At 40.5% G+C, this 13,977-nt stretch overlaps 1 protein-coding gene across 3 annotated transcripts in view; it reads right to left on the bottom strand.

Annotated features, from left to right (window-relative positions):
- Positions 1–7,126, bottom strand: part of PLCXD2 (phosphatidylinositol specific phospholipase C X domain containing 2) — a 63,552-nt gene extending 56,426 nt beyond the window's left edge. For all 3 annotated transcript variants that reach the window (XR_013959991.1, XR_013959992.1, XM_080657320.1), the window contains exon 1: positions 6,428–7,126. Coding sequence is in view for 1 of the 3 variants with exons in the window: in XM_080657320.1 (XP_080513446.1) it covers positions 6,428–6,575 (148 nt within the window). In the remaining 2 variants the exon portion in view is untranslated. The remainder of the gene's footprint in view (positions 1–6,427) is intronic.
- Positions 7,127–13,977: the final 6,851 nt, after the last annotated feature.

Genomic DNA, 13,977 nt, shown 5'->3' with positions numbered 1-13,977 from the left:
GAATGAGAGCATAGAGTAAGTAGTTAATGAAGATTTTTCTGGCTCTCTTGATCAGCTTCCCTCATATTGCATTTAAGACTCCCTTGGTACTCACACCCTGGACAACCCTCCATGTATCCTTTCCTTAACCCTAAATCTCCTCGAGGGGATGATATTCAAGCTAGCCTGATCTGATCAGACAGAGAACACTGAGCCACATGCTTAATTGGAAGGTCAGCTCCTTAACTGGATTGTAAATTACCAGAGGGTATGGGCTGCAGCTTATACCACTTTTTTGTTGATCATTACAGGTGCAGGCTTTCAATAAATGAATGTCATAATTAATGCAAAAATGACAATTATTATATAGTGCTCATTTTGTGGCAGAAACTGTTCTAAATGTGCTATGTGAATTAATTCATTTAATTTTCACACTGACTGAATGACATAGTGCCATTGTTATCTCTATTTTACAGAGGACACTGGGGCACAGAAAGGTTAAGTAACTTGCCCAAGGTCACAGAGACTGTGACTCCAGCATTAATACTTTTAACCAACCCAGGATTCTGCTTCTTAACAGATGTGTGATTCCTAAATTCCTTGTGGCTTTTGTGTGATTGGGGGTGCAGATGAGGAAATCTAGGGAAGTGATGAGCCTTCTTAGGAGGGAAATCTACTAATGGGAACAACAAAGTCATAGTGTCTTTTTTTTCTTACCATGACCACCCAGAAGGAAAAACAAAGAAAAACAAAAAAGCCTATTCCCACTAAAGAAACCATTTTGGTCCCATGATTGGTTTTTCTTGATTGGGTCAGCCTTGGTAGCTTCAGTTGGGTCCTTGGTTTTCCACAGCCTCAATTCCAGGAGGAGGATGGGTTTGTTTTAGGACCAATTCATGGCTTATGTTATCCTCAAAGTGAAGCTACCTAAGTGTCTTGTTCTATAACGCATTTTACACCCTTTTGAGTGCGCAAATCTCTTTTACTAGTAGATGCACCAGACCTAGTCCAACTTCCAGAAGGATAGAAGTAATGGCCTCTTCATCCTGCTCCCTGTAGTGATTTTTGTCACCATGTCACACATGTGGGAAGTGAATGTGGGACCACAGAAAAACAGCAGTGGCCAAAGGCAGAACTGCAGAGGAAAAAGATAGGACTTCAGAAGGGTATGCTCATCTGCAAGATGAGAACAGAGAAGCATCTGGGAATTGGAGAGCAGTGAGGAGCACCTGAGCAAAGGTTGACACAGGTCAGTGGAAGGGAGGTGAAGACTGGGACAAGAAATGAGAGCAGTCTGAGGCTGCAGCCAGAAAGGAAACATGATAAGCTCACATTTGACAAGGGGTGAAGGAAGGCTGAAAGCATGTGTGGGGGAAATTGTTCCTAGGGTAGAAGTTACTAGTACATCAGAGTTCTGCTTCTGACTCCTCCATTTCACTCTGCCTCAGAAATCTCATTTCTAATGGGGCTCCGTGATAAGCCTTATCATGAAATACAGGAATATTATGCAAAATAACAATAAATTGATTGGAAAATGTTCCAATTACTTCACATGGCTATTTACACAAGGTGAACCTAACCAATATATCCAGTTTATATTTGGTTACAATTGAAAATTATGGTGGCTACAAGCTTCTTTTCCAACACTTGTTTTCTGGTCAACAATGACCAAGCTGCTACCCTGTACTAAGATTTAGGATTATAAAGATAAATAAATCATATTCTCTGTGTGTAAGTTGTTCACAAACGATCTGGAAGACAGATACCTAAAAATAGCAATCAGTTGAGAAGTGCTCTGATACAAATATTAACAAAGCGTTACTGAGGGGCAGGAGAGGAAGTCCTCCAGCCCTTTCCCAAATATACTACCATCATTTCCTTAATTAGCTTATTTCACCTGGAAAGCCCCTTTCCCAATCCTGACCCTCAAGCCACATTCCTTGAAATTTTGACCATTCTTCAAATCCCAGGTCAAATGCCATTTTTTTCAACAAATTAGTTCCTAATCTTACAATTTGGAATTAATCTTTCCATTCTGTGTACTTCTATAGCTTGATTTATATTTCTGTTTACCCCAATTCGTGTGTTTTTTTAATTATGTATGGTATCTACCATTAGATTATAAGCTCTTTTGAGGCCTAATTCATTTTTTAGTCTCCCACAGACCTGAGCCTGGAGGCTTTTTTGTTTTTTAATATTAATTGATTTTAGAGAGAAAGGGAGAGAGACAGATAGAAACATCAGTGATGAGAGAGAATCATTGATTGGCTGCCTCCTGCACACACACCCCACTAGGGATGGAGGCTGAGCGAGAATCGAACCCAGTTATGTGCCCTGAGCAGTAATAGAACCGTCACCTCCTGGTTCATAGGTCAGCACTCACCCACTGAGCCACGCTGGCTGGGCTCTGGAGGCTTCTTAAAATGTACTCAGAGCCTGTTCATTCAGAACAACTAATGGACAGTCCCTTTTAGGATGCCAAAGTGAGAGGACCCTTCTTCCTTCTGGCAATTGTGATTCCCTGTTTGCACATGCCAAAAATGCTTGTTTTAAAGAGGCATAAAAGAAATGGTCTTTGACCTAAAATGACCCAATCATATTTCCCATCTCTTTCTACATGTGGACAAAAAATAAACCAAAAACCCCCACCAAACCTTCAAATTAATCAAAGACTATTCAATGTGAAAATGACTCTATATTTCATCTAATCCAACATCTTAATTACAAACGAGGAAACTCAGTCCCATCTGCTTAAGATGCCATTCTGTTTGATAGTACTTTGATATCCCACAGACAGAATCATCAATATCAAATTTTGAAAGCCTTAAGTTCAAAGCTCTTTCTAATAGTTTACCTTTAATAAAAAGAAGGGGGAAAGCATGGCAAACAAACAAGCAAACAAAAACAACCAACACTAAAATATAAAAAGAAAAGCAATTCATTGAAAAGCTGTATGAATTATAGAAACAAATGTCCCTATCAGTCCATTTGTCCATAAAGAATATCATGCTTTCACTAACATCAGAAAAAATATTTGTAGAGTTTAAAGCTGGAATTTAGAAATCTGACTATTGCAATTTCCAGATCCTTTACCCTTAGGGTCTCTAAGTCACACTGTGCAGTTGGCAATGAAATTTTTTCTGAAGTTCTTCTCCAAGATATTTGAATATGTTTGGGTAATACCAGTCACTAACAGGTGTTCTTAACAGTTGTGGAAGTAAAATAATACATCAAGGCTTTGTGGAGAGGTGCACACTCACACATGCTCTCTCCCATCATGACTTAGGCAAATACAACAGATGCAGTCAAATCTGACATAGTTTACTTGGACCCAGGTCTGTTATTACTGCCAGACCACCTGCTCTTTCCCTGACCATTCCCATGTCACTGATGCCTCAGTCCCATCCTGATAGATCTGACACTATCTTACAGATGTCCTAGGTCAGCACATGCAAGCACACACTCGTGTAAGTGCACACACGTGCACACGCACATAAAACAGGTCTAGGGCACTAAGTTTGAAACTTACTGGGTTCCAATTCTAAAATTCTATCTACTATTACAATTGTAAATAAGGAAATGTATATGTATATGTATATACAGGGGTGGGCCAAAGTAGGTTTACAGTAGTAATATATATAAATAGTACAATAAATAATAGTACAATGATAAACTCTGTGTTTCACACACTCACAACTGTAAATTTACTTTTGTCCACCCCTGTATTACTCAGATATATAACATATACATGCATATATGTATCAATTTATCTCTTCACCGTGATTCATAATGAGTTAGATAAAAACCACTTACTTTTGGGGGGTGGAGGGAGGTAGAAGAAGGCATAGGGGGGATAAATGGTGATGATGGAAGGAAACTTGGCTTTGGTTGTAAACACACAATACAGTGTACAGATGATGTATTATAGAATTGTATACCTGAAACCTACATAATTTTATTAACCAATGTCACCCCAATAAATCTAAAAAAAAATGTAGAAAATAAAAAAAAAACAACCTACTTAGTTTGAAAAATTCTTTCATTTGCTGCAGAGGATGGTCTGTGAAAACTGGTTTTCAATTAGAAACTGCCCCCCACCCCCCTATACACCGCTGCTCTGCACTTCTCAAGGTCCCTTTAAGGACACAGGGACAGTGCATGGATTTTGGAGCTAGCTACACAGAGGTTTAAGTATTAGTTCTGCTATTTACTATTTGAGAAAATTACTTAACCTCACTGAACAATAATTTTCTTATTTCCAAAATGAGGATATCAATACCTATCTCAGAGGTGTAAGGATTTGAGCTAATGTGTGTGTTGCATGGTAGTGCTCAGGAAATAATAGCTACAATGATGGTGATGAAGAGGAGGAAGAGGAAGAGAGGGAGGGGGAGGAAGATGGTAGCCTCCATTTCCTGAATGCCTTCTGTATTTCCTAGCAAGGCTTGGCAGAACTTAACTGCTAGCATTTAGCCAGGGAATATTAAGCATGAAGTAGGGGAAAGGGAACTACTGATGGGGCAGGAGTGTGAAAGGGGTGGCTCGCACTTAATATGTGACTTTCCTGTCTTGAGCTTATATGTACATACATACTAGTATACTTTCACTGCTAGGAAAAGGGCATTCACAGTAGTGAATTCAGCATCTTTTGAAGAGTCAAGGCCATTTTGTTGTTGTTGTTGTTGTTGTTTTTATTTAAAAGAACCAGACTTTACTAAGCAGGGTGAATACATTCCTGTGTCCTACATCGTGGCTAATCATTGAATTTCCAGTCACCACAGCAGGTCCCGGCAGTTAGCAATCCCTGGTAACTCTAGTTACTGTGAGATAATCTATAGCTTGCAGAACAAATGCCCAGCTCCTTCCCAGAGACCTGGAGTCAGAGTGTACTGCCAAGCCACAGGCAGAGCTGCTGCTGTGGTCTGAATTGTCCCAAGTACAACAGGAAGGAGGAAGCCTCAACCTACTTTGGACATGCCCTGAATGATAGAGCCACTTAGGGCCTGCTTAAGATGCCATTCTGTTTGCAAACACACACAACCTATCTGCAGTACCACTTGACAAAATAATCCTTCAGAATGCCTGCTGGCAAATGACTAATGTTAAAAGAGGCCTGTGTATCATTTCAGTGATGACTCCACAGGCATCAATTAAACAAGGAGAAGACCTGTTCTGAAGCACAACCATCTGGCATTTCCCAAGAAGCAGTAGTCAAAGGCAGATAAAACATAAGTGATCATGACTATAAAGACATTTAGCAGCCCTCTCCTTGCTCAAAAGCAGCAAGAGCCCATGAGGACAATGAACCTGGAAGACCTCCTATATTAGAGGTGATTAAGAAAAGGGTGCAGCTGAGGCCAGCACTGCTCTTCCTCATGCATGGAAAGCAAAAATCTGGGGGCTGCATGAGGTCATCTTTTAGCCACCCAAAAGGCAGACTGTTCCCAGGAATGCTTGTCTGGTAGTCTAGGGGTGAAGTCAATTGTTATGTCTCCAGGTGAGAGAAAGGATTGGCAGTAGTCCATCTTCTGCTTCTAGGAGTGCTTTCCAAGTACCAGCATCTAGGATTTTGTCCAGCACAGGAGGCCAAAATCACTGTGGTCCAAATGTCCTTCCCTAGAAACCATGATTTTACTAGCTTTTGAGTAGATGGAGGAGGGCCCATTTAATAAATCTGATGAGAGTGATGTCAAGTTATAAAATCCCAAGAAGAGAGACAGTAACTGGAGAAGAAATGCTTTTCAAGACTGCAGTTCAAGATCAGTCAGGCAGACACCTGTATATATAGACAAAGCTTCAAACACCACTGCCTCATCACACCTAATGACTGCCTGTGACAAGCACTTGCATTCTCTATTTCTGGCTTTTCCAACAACAAAAATATGTGTCCTTATTCTCAGTCCTGGTTCTGAACCTATTCTTTAATGATAATTAATGATAATTAATTTAATGATAATATGCAAGGTCAGAGAAGTTAGAAAGGAAATACTTTTCAGTTTTAATTTTGATCTAGATCTAAAATTGTTAATGATTTTTTATTCCTTACCCTTTTTCTGTGGTTAGAGTAAATATGCACCCTTCACATATCCTGACCCCAATATTAAGAAGGTAATCTTAGGATAAGGCTATCAAGTAAAAACAAGCAAACAAACAAACAAAAATACAAAAAGTCACAAACAATTTTAAAACCCCCACAAAACAAACAAACCAACAAACAAAAATAGGGTGCTTCCATTCTCCTGAGTCCCTTTTGCAAACCATGCAATGTACTTAAATCTCTTTACAGCAGTTGCCTCAGTGTTAAGTTTTTGGTTTGGAAATAAAAAGAGATTTAGTTAAGGTCACTGACAATTATTTTCTCAGCACAATAGAAAAGCAACCCAACCCATTAATAGCACTATAATGGCAGAAGCAAACACAGTGGGAACAAGTAGGAACAGAAGAATACCTGGGATTGCCAGATTGGAAAGGGGGACGTTGTGGAGGTGAGGGGGCAGCGAGGCCATCCAGTCGGCATTGCAGACGTCCGATGATGTCTTTGTCCCGCTGGGGATGGGGGAACAGATGGTCCCCATCCTGAGTTTCCTCCCTAGCATGCCTCTCTTGTCAGTCAACAAACCGCCCAGGCTCAGTCCAGTGCCAGTCACTCAGTTATCATCATTGTCTGGGCTTTCTAGACATTTCAGGGCCACTTTGGTCATGCCAGTCTTGCCAAAAGGCCCTAGGGCCGGACGACGGGGCAAATAGGTGGTTTCCTGCCCCCTGGCGCCCGCAGTTCCCACCCTCTCCGGCCCAGCCGCTGTTCCACTCTTAATCTGCTCAGTCCCGGCTCCGTTAAACTTCTCACATTCCCCTCCGGAGCTCGGGGAAGGTAGGCCCCTAGAGGTAAATCTTCAGAAACTGAACGTCCGAAGAGCAGCCACGCCCGGAGCCACTCACAAGTCAGGTGCCTCCACAGCATATAGACCAGCCGGTGTGTCTATCCACACGTGAGCGCCAGAACGCACCATCATCACCCTGATTTAGGCTTCTAGGTATGTCACTGGGCTGGCACAGGAGCTGGGCCGGCCTCCTATACCCCCGCTCTGGGTACACACTCCCCTGCCCTGTGCTTCCCGAAGCCGCTCAGAAGTGTAACGCGGCGCCCGGACTCGCGGCAGCCCCGCCCCGCACTGCGGGGCAGATTTGCCGGGCGAGGCGGCCGCTGATTGGCCGCCGGCGGAGCGCGCTCCGATTGGCCCGCGCCCTCCCCGGCAGTCCCTCCGAGCGATTTCTACCTCTCCGCGCCCCAGTCTCCTCCCTTGGTTACGCCTGCCTTCCTGGACGCAGACAGACTCGGCTGCAGGGACTGCAGGCAGGAAAACTTGCAGGCTGGGATCAGTCTGACCTCAGACAGGTCTTTCATGATGGTAAACTATAGGATCTCTAATGATATGAGAACTTTGCCCACCGATAATCATGGGAACATGTTGGAAAATTGGCAAATCAGGAAAAACCCTGGCCTTGATGGTGGGGTCCTGGAGGGCTTCAGGCCAGGCTGCTCCATGGAGACGCAGGAGACTGAAGGCCCATATAGAGATCCTTGGGTCAGCTGACCTTTAATCACCAAGTGGCCCCACCTCATCTCCAAGGTAACTCCAACTGCAGGCCCCCACCACCTTTCCATAGGAGAAACTGCATATGTTCCTTTGGACATCCTTATTAAAATTTCATTTTCCAGGCTATTTTTAACATTCATGTAAGACTGCTTTTCAGCCTTTTGAGCTACATAATATTACTAACAGGTTTTTTTTTTTTTCTTTCTAGAGGAGTATCCCTTAATAAAAAGTGTACACTATTCGTAATGTATCTTCTGATGCTTAAAGGGCACTTCTACAGAGCACTCTTTTTTCAAGTATATCACAGGATATTTGGGGATATGTCACCCAGTTGTCTGAGTCTACCAATTTTTTTCCCCATGGAAAATTACTCTGAAGGAATATCCCAAGATTTACCTTTGAAACTTTCTGGGCTTCCCTTGAACTTGAATTCCCTAACACAAAACTTCCCAGAAGCTGTCCAAGGCAAACAAAATGTGTTCTTTAAGCTTTACTGTGGAATGTTCATTTCAGTGCTCTCCCCCCTCTTCTCAGCTTTTGATGGAAGGAGTGAGCATATTGCAAAAAGCATTAAGCTCTAGACTTATAAACATCACTGTATGCGAACTTGAAAATGAGTAGTAGAACCACTTTAGAATGAGATGTTCTGTACTCTGGCAGCTATTGCAATCAAAATGAGTTCATTTGCCCAAGAAAACAGCTCAAAAGAAGATAACACTTTCTTCCTATATTCTTGTGTCAGTCCTAGAAGAAATCTTACAAATAGAAACAGACTTTAGTACAGTACATGGCATATAACAGTTGCTCCATAAATATTTGTTAGAAGGAGGGAGAAGCTTGGTAAACATGCTCTGCTGGGTTCTAGGTAGTACCTTAGGTCAGTGCTTTTCACATCTTAAGTGCATATCAATTCTGATTGAGTTGGTTTGAGATGGGCCTGAGACTCTGCATTCTAGCAAGCTTCTGGCCTTGTTAGATGCTGATACTGCTGGTTCAGACCACATTTGAGTAGAAAGGCCTTTGAAAGCAGGCTCATGTTTGATAGAATGGACTTTGCTTTGCTTTTTTCTCTGTTATCCAAGGTTTTATAATATTTTATATCACTTTTATAATTTAAAAATTTTGCATTAAAATTCTAGCTAAGAATCTCTAAATATTAGAGATTAATTTTTCTGTCATAAAATGTGGTAGAAACTAAATTATCAGTGGAATTTTTATACTATGCCACAGATATTTAGGGAATAAATGATTATAAAATAAAATTCAATATTTAGAATTTAAATAGTTAATATTTTCTTACATACTTAATTATGAATTTATCAAAGGGAGAGGAGACTAAATTAATAGGAGGATTGAAATTTTAAAGGAAGTCAATTTTAAGTAAGAATTACAAACAGAGTGCTTATTACTTTAAAATCATTCTGATAGGTGCTAGAAATAGAAGAAAGGTTAAATAAAAGTTGATATATGATGAACCTTAGATAATATATAGTCCAGAAAAGAGAGTCAAAGTTGTGAATTACAAATTGAAATGGGAAACTAAATGAAGGAAAAATAGAGGTACATGTGGAGGATAATGAAGACACATACATTTTGATGGGGGACGGGTTAAGAATGCATTATTAGAGGAAGTGGCATTCAAGCCAGGTCTGGAAAACTTTCTGCAAATGGAAGATGAGTGCAGGTTCTTAGAGATGGAAAGAGATGTGTAGCTGAGATAACATAAGCAAAGCTATGACAGTGAGTGGGAAATGTGAAAAACAGCACGTGAAATAGTGGGAAGTATAACTCATTTACTCTCATTGAACCTTCACAAGAGCCCAATGACTTAGGTACTATTCCCATCCCCATTTTACAAAGGACACTGAAGCTTATAGGCTACAAAGCTCTGCCCAAGATTCCAAAGCTAGTTAGTGGAAGAGCTGTGACTACAAATCTCTTGATCACTGTGCCAGTGGCATCCCATTACCTGTTATGCAGTATTATTGCAAGCCTGATAAGACTGTTTATGACCGAAGTATATAAAGAGTTTGGACTTTGTATTTCCGTAGACAAAATGGGCCATTGTAGGTTTTTGAGAAGGAGAGTAAACTGATTCACCTTGTACTTCAGGAAGATAACTCTAGCATGCTGAAGAATGGCCAGAGAAATACCGTCTTTGAGGTAAGTCACTGAAATCCATCATAGAAGCAAGAGAGAAGTGAGAAGGTCTGCAGAAGGCCTGACACACAGACTAAATGCATGGCCTTTCTTAACTGTGGTGCTTGCCTCCTCATCCTCACTTCTCATCTCCAAGGACCTATAATTCTAGGGCTTGAGTGGACAGCCTAATTGTCTCTGAATTAATTTTTCATCACTTGAAAGTCTCAGCAATTTGGTCATCTATTTTGTTACCTGTAACCATACATGCTTATATGAATACCTCTACAACTTTTGTTTTCTTTTCTGGAAATTTTGTCTTCATTATTTGATCATGGGCCCCTCCGAATTGCTGAGGAGTTTAATGCAGCTTGTGCCCTCTCTTGGAGGCTACTTTATATTTTGAAAGTGTCTATGGCTCATTTTCTTTGGAATCTTGTAAGGTTCCCAGAGTAAGCATCTAAATAGCTTGCTATTTGGGCATGTCTGGTTGGCAAGGCAAATGGCCTGGATTTTACCTGATTGAAGACAACCTAAAAGCCTCAGAGGAAACTTACTGACTTAATGAGACTGTGGTGGGGCAGTCTCTGGCCCTCACATCTATTACCCTGTGCTGCCTTACCTCCCATTCTGTGTGCTCAAGGAGGGGAGGGGGTAAAGGACAGACCTCAAAGAGAATCAGAACCCAGGCATGTGTTTGGTGCAGGGACATTGCCTGGAGGTGAGTGTGGTTATATGATGCTTAGAGTTTCACAGTGATGTGTCATTCACATATTTTTTCCCCCCTTGGGTGGAGGTTATGGGAGGGTGAAGGACTGAAAGGAGGATCCAGGTAAATGAAAGATGGCTGGAGTATAAGGCTGCTTTGGTTTGTGCCTCATATCAGCAGAGTTTATTTCTCCCTAGCCATCCCCAACCTTGTTTCTCCAAGAAATAAAAAACTATGTGATAAGGATCAAAGTAGGATGAAGAAAGGTCACCACTGTGGGTGGTGCTGTAGACATGATGACAGCAGAAGCAATTACCTCCAGGAAGAGCGGCATCACTCGCGAGGCTCCAAGGAAAGGGAGATAAGGAAGTACAGGGACTCATTCCTCAAACATCCTTAATATCGAAGGCAGAGTCAAGAGCCAGGGATCCAGTTATTGGCTGGATAGAGCTAGAGCTGGAGGCCATGATATTGGAACCCATTTCCTGATTGTACCCAGGTGACTGTCTTTGAGAAACTGAGTAAGAGAGCAGCAGCAATGTAAGCAGGAAGTCATCATATGTGGCATCACCTTATGCATGCCTGGTCTTTGTGGCCCACAGCGGGGATTCTGTAGGGAGATGAATGAGTAGCAGCAGCAATTAACTGTCCATAGGATTGTTTCTCCCAGATTTGAAAGCTTGATGTTCAGAAAGATCTTGAGAGCCTCTCTCGCTTTTATATTTATTGGACATCAAATTTTCTGGTATATTTTAAGGAAAATTTATTTTAATAACAACATAATGTTACTATGACACTTTTGAGAGGTGCTAATAACAAGTGATGACTATAAAGTTAGTTTAATGTCCATTTAGAGTCATGTGCCACTTAAAGACTGGGTAAGTTTGAGAAATGCGTTGATAGGCAATTTTATCATTGTGTGAACATCACAGAGTGCATTTACACAAACCTAGATGGTTTAGCCTATTAGACACCTGGACTATTTGGTATAGCCTATTGCTCCCAGGCTACAAACATGTACAGTGCTGAATACTGTATGCCTTTGTAATAGAAGGGTAAGTATTTGTACTGCTGAATATAGAAAAGGTACAGTAAAAAAAAAAAAGATAAAAAATGGTAATATTGTAGAGGGCACTTACCATGAGTGGAGCTTGCAGGGCTGGGAGTTGCTCTGGGCCAGTCAGTGAGTGAGTAGTGAGTGAATGTGAAGGCATAGGACATTGCTGTACATTAATGTACACTTTACAAACACTGTAAACTTAAGCTACACTAAATTTGTAAAACAACGCAAGTTTAAATCAAACACCAGAGAAATGATGCAATCAAGAGGCATGGTAAACACATGTATAAGGCTGCTGCTAGCATAACAGCTTACTGTTTTACAGCAAACTTTTTTTTATAACTAGGAAGCACACACTCTATAATATTGATAAGTAGTATAATATAGTGAAAACATAAATCAGTAACATAATAGTCATTTATTGTCATTATCAAGTATTATGTGCTGTACTTAATTGTATGTGCTGTACTTACTAGTAAATGACTGGTAGCATAGTAGGTTTGTTTACACCAGCGTCACGACAAACACATGAGTAATGTATTTACACTATGATGTTATGAGGGCTGTGATATCACTAGGTGATAGGGATTTTTTTAATTGTTTTTTTTTCCTCTCTCTTTCTTTTAAATATTTTTATTATTGATTAAGGTATTACATATGTGTTCTTATCCCCCTATTGCCCCCTCACCCCCCCAAATCATGCCGTCACCCCGCTGGTGTCTGTGTCCATTGGTTAGGCTTATATGCATGCATACAAGTCCTTTGGTTGATCTCTCCCCCTTACCCCTACCCTCCCCTACCTTCCCTCTGAGGTTTGACGGTCTGATTGATGCTTCTCTGTCTCTGGATCTGTTTTTGTTCATCAGTTTATGTTGTTCATTATTTTCCATAAATGAGTGAGATCATGTGATATTTATCTTTCTCTGACTGGCTTATTTCACTTAGCATAATGCTGTCTAGTTCTATCCATGCTGTTGCAAATGGTTAAGATGAGTGGATTAAAAAACTGTGGTGATAGGCATTTTTCAGCTCTTTTATAATCGTATGGGACCGTGTCCCCTTGCATATGTGGTCCGTCATTGACCTAATTGTCGTTATGCAGCACAGGACTGTATTCCTGTTACCACACAACATTCCTGCACCTTCTTCCATTCCCCCTACCGCCAAAATAAGTAATTGAGAGAATATAAAGGCCTCAGAGCTTTTATTTTCCAGCTAGTTAGTTGCAATGTACCTGATTTAATATGTTATGGAGCCATCTTCTGGTACTAAAGGCACACTTCATGCACGTGGTAAATTTCCTTTCACTTTCAATCATCCTACAAATGTCTCCACTCACCAGCACCAGTAGGAACAACTGTGAGCTTATGCAAAAATACAGTTTCCTGGGTCCCACGCCAACCCTACTGCATCAGATTCCCTGGGGGTAACACCCTTTTCCTTCCCTTTAAATAAGTTCCCTGAGGATTTTTATGTCTCAAATGCTTTAGATCAAGACTTTAAAATGTCAATTTCTCTTTTAAAAAATAGAAGAGGTAGAATGGCAGAGTAATCAGTTTTTATCCATGTTGTATATAATTTTATGCAATCAGAGAAGAATATATTGGCTCAACTGGCGGGAAACCCAACTGTTCTCCCTCCTTATCCATCCCACGTTTCCTGGAATTATGAGAATGACATCAGCTATTAGGGGAATACTGGTGTCTATATTAGTAATCAGTTGACCTTCAGTCACAATCAAAATGCCCTCTATACATTTGTTATTAATTTAGCAAATTTAACCATAAAAAAGAAATGTGTTCTTTTTAATGACCTGACTTTACATTTTGGGTTGCTGACAGCAGTTGGAAATAGCATGATGTCACATCATCAGTGGGGTAAATAGGGTAAATGAGAGCAGATATATACATACATATATATATATTGTAAAATTATATATATATAGTAAAATTATTATAAAAATAATAGCATTAATAATATAATTTTAATGTTATTAAAATTGCAAGTTTGTGCAAACAACTTTAATCACCAAAGATGATGCTTTTTAAAAAAACAAAGTCAATTTTAGTGTAAATACAGACAATGAATCTTTAGTGTTTTTCCCTTATCAACTCTCTCTGAATGTTAGGTTACAGTCAAAAGCCCTTAGTATGTGTCTTGGCCTTTTGAGGATTAGTTTCAAAGGATTCTGGTCTGCTTAAGTCTCTGCAGCTAATCCCCCAACTTAACCACATGTTTTGTTCCACCCTTCCCAAACTGCTGAAATTGGTCTTGGAGGAAGTTGTATTTTGTCTTAATCTATCTGTGCCCACAGCTTCTGCTTCCTTTTAGTAGCAGAAGTAAAAGAAAAAGTAAAGTTTATCCCACATATCTTTCTGTTTCATCTGAGTGTAAAGAAGAAAGTCCTAGAAGTCAGTTGGCAATATAGCGAAGTAGGGGAAGAAGTGATTTCAGTCCTGTGACTGAAAGCATCCAAGCCAAGTTTGGCAACA

The sequence above is a fragment of the Plecotus auritus genome, assembly GCF_963455305.1.
Source record: "Plecotus auritus genome assembly, chromosome: 2".
In the NCBI taxonomy this organism is placed as follows: Eukaryota; Metazoa; Chordata; class Mammalia; order Chiroptera; family Vespertilionidae; genus Plecotus; species Plecotus auritus.
Note: the sequence above shows the minus strand (reverse complement) of the source record. Positions and strands in the feature narration are given on the sequence as shown.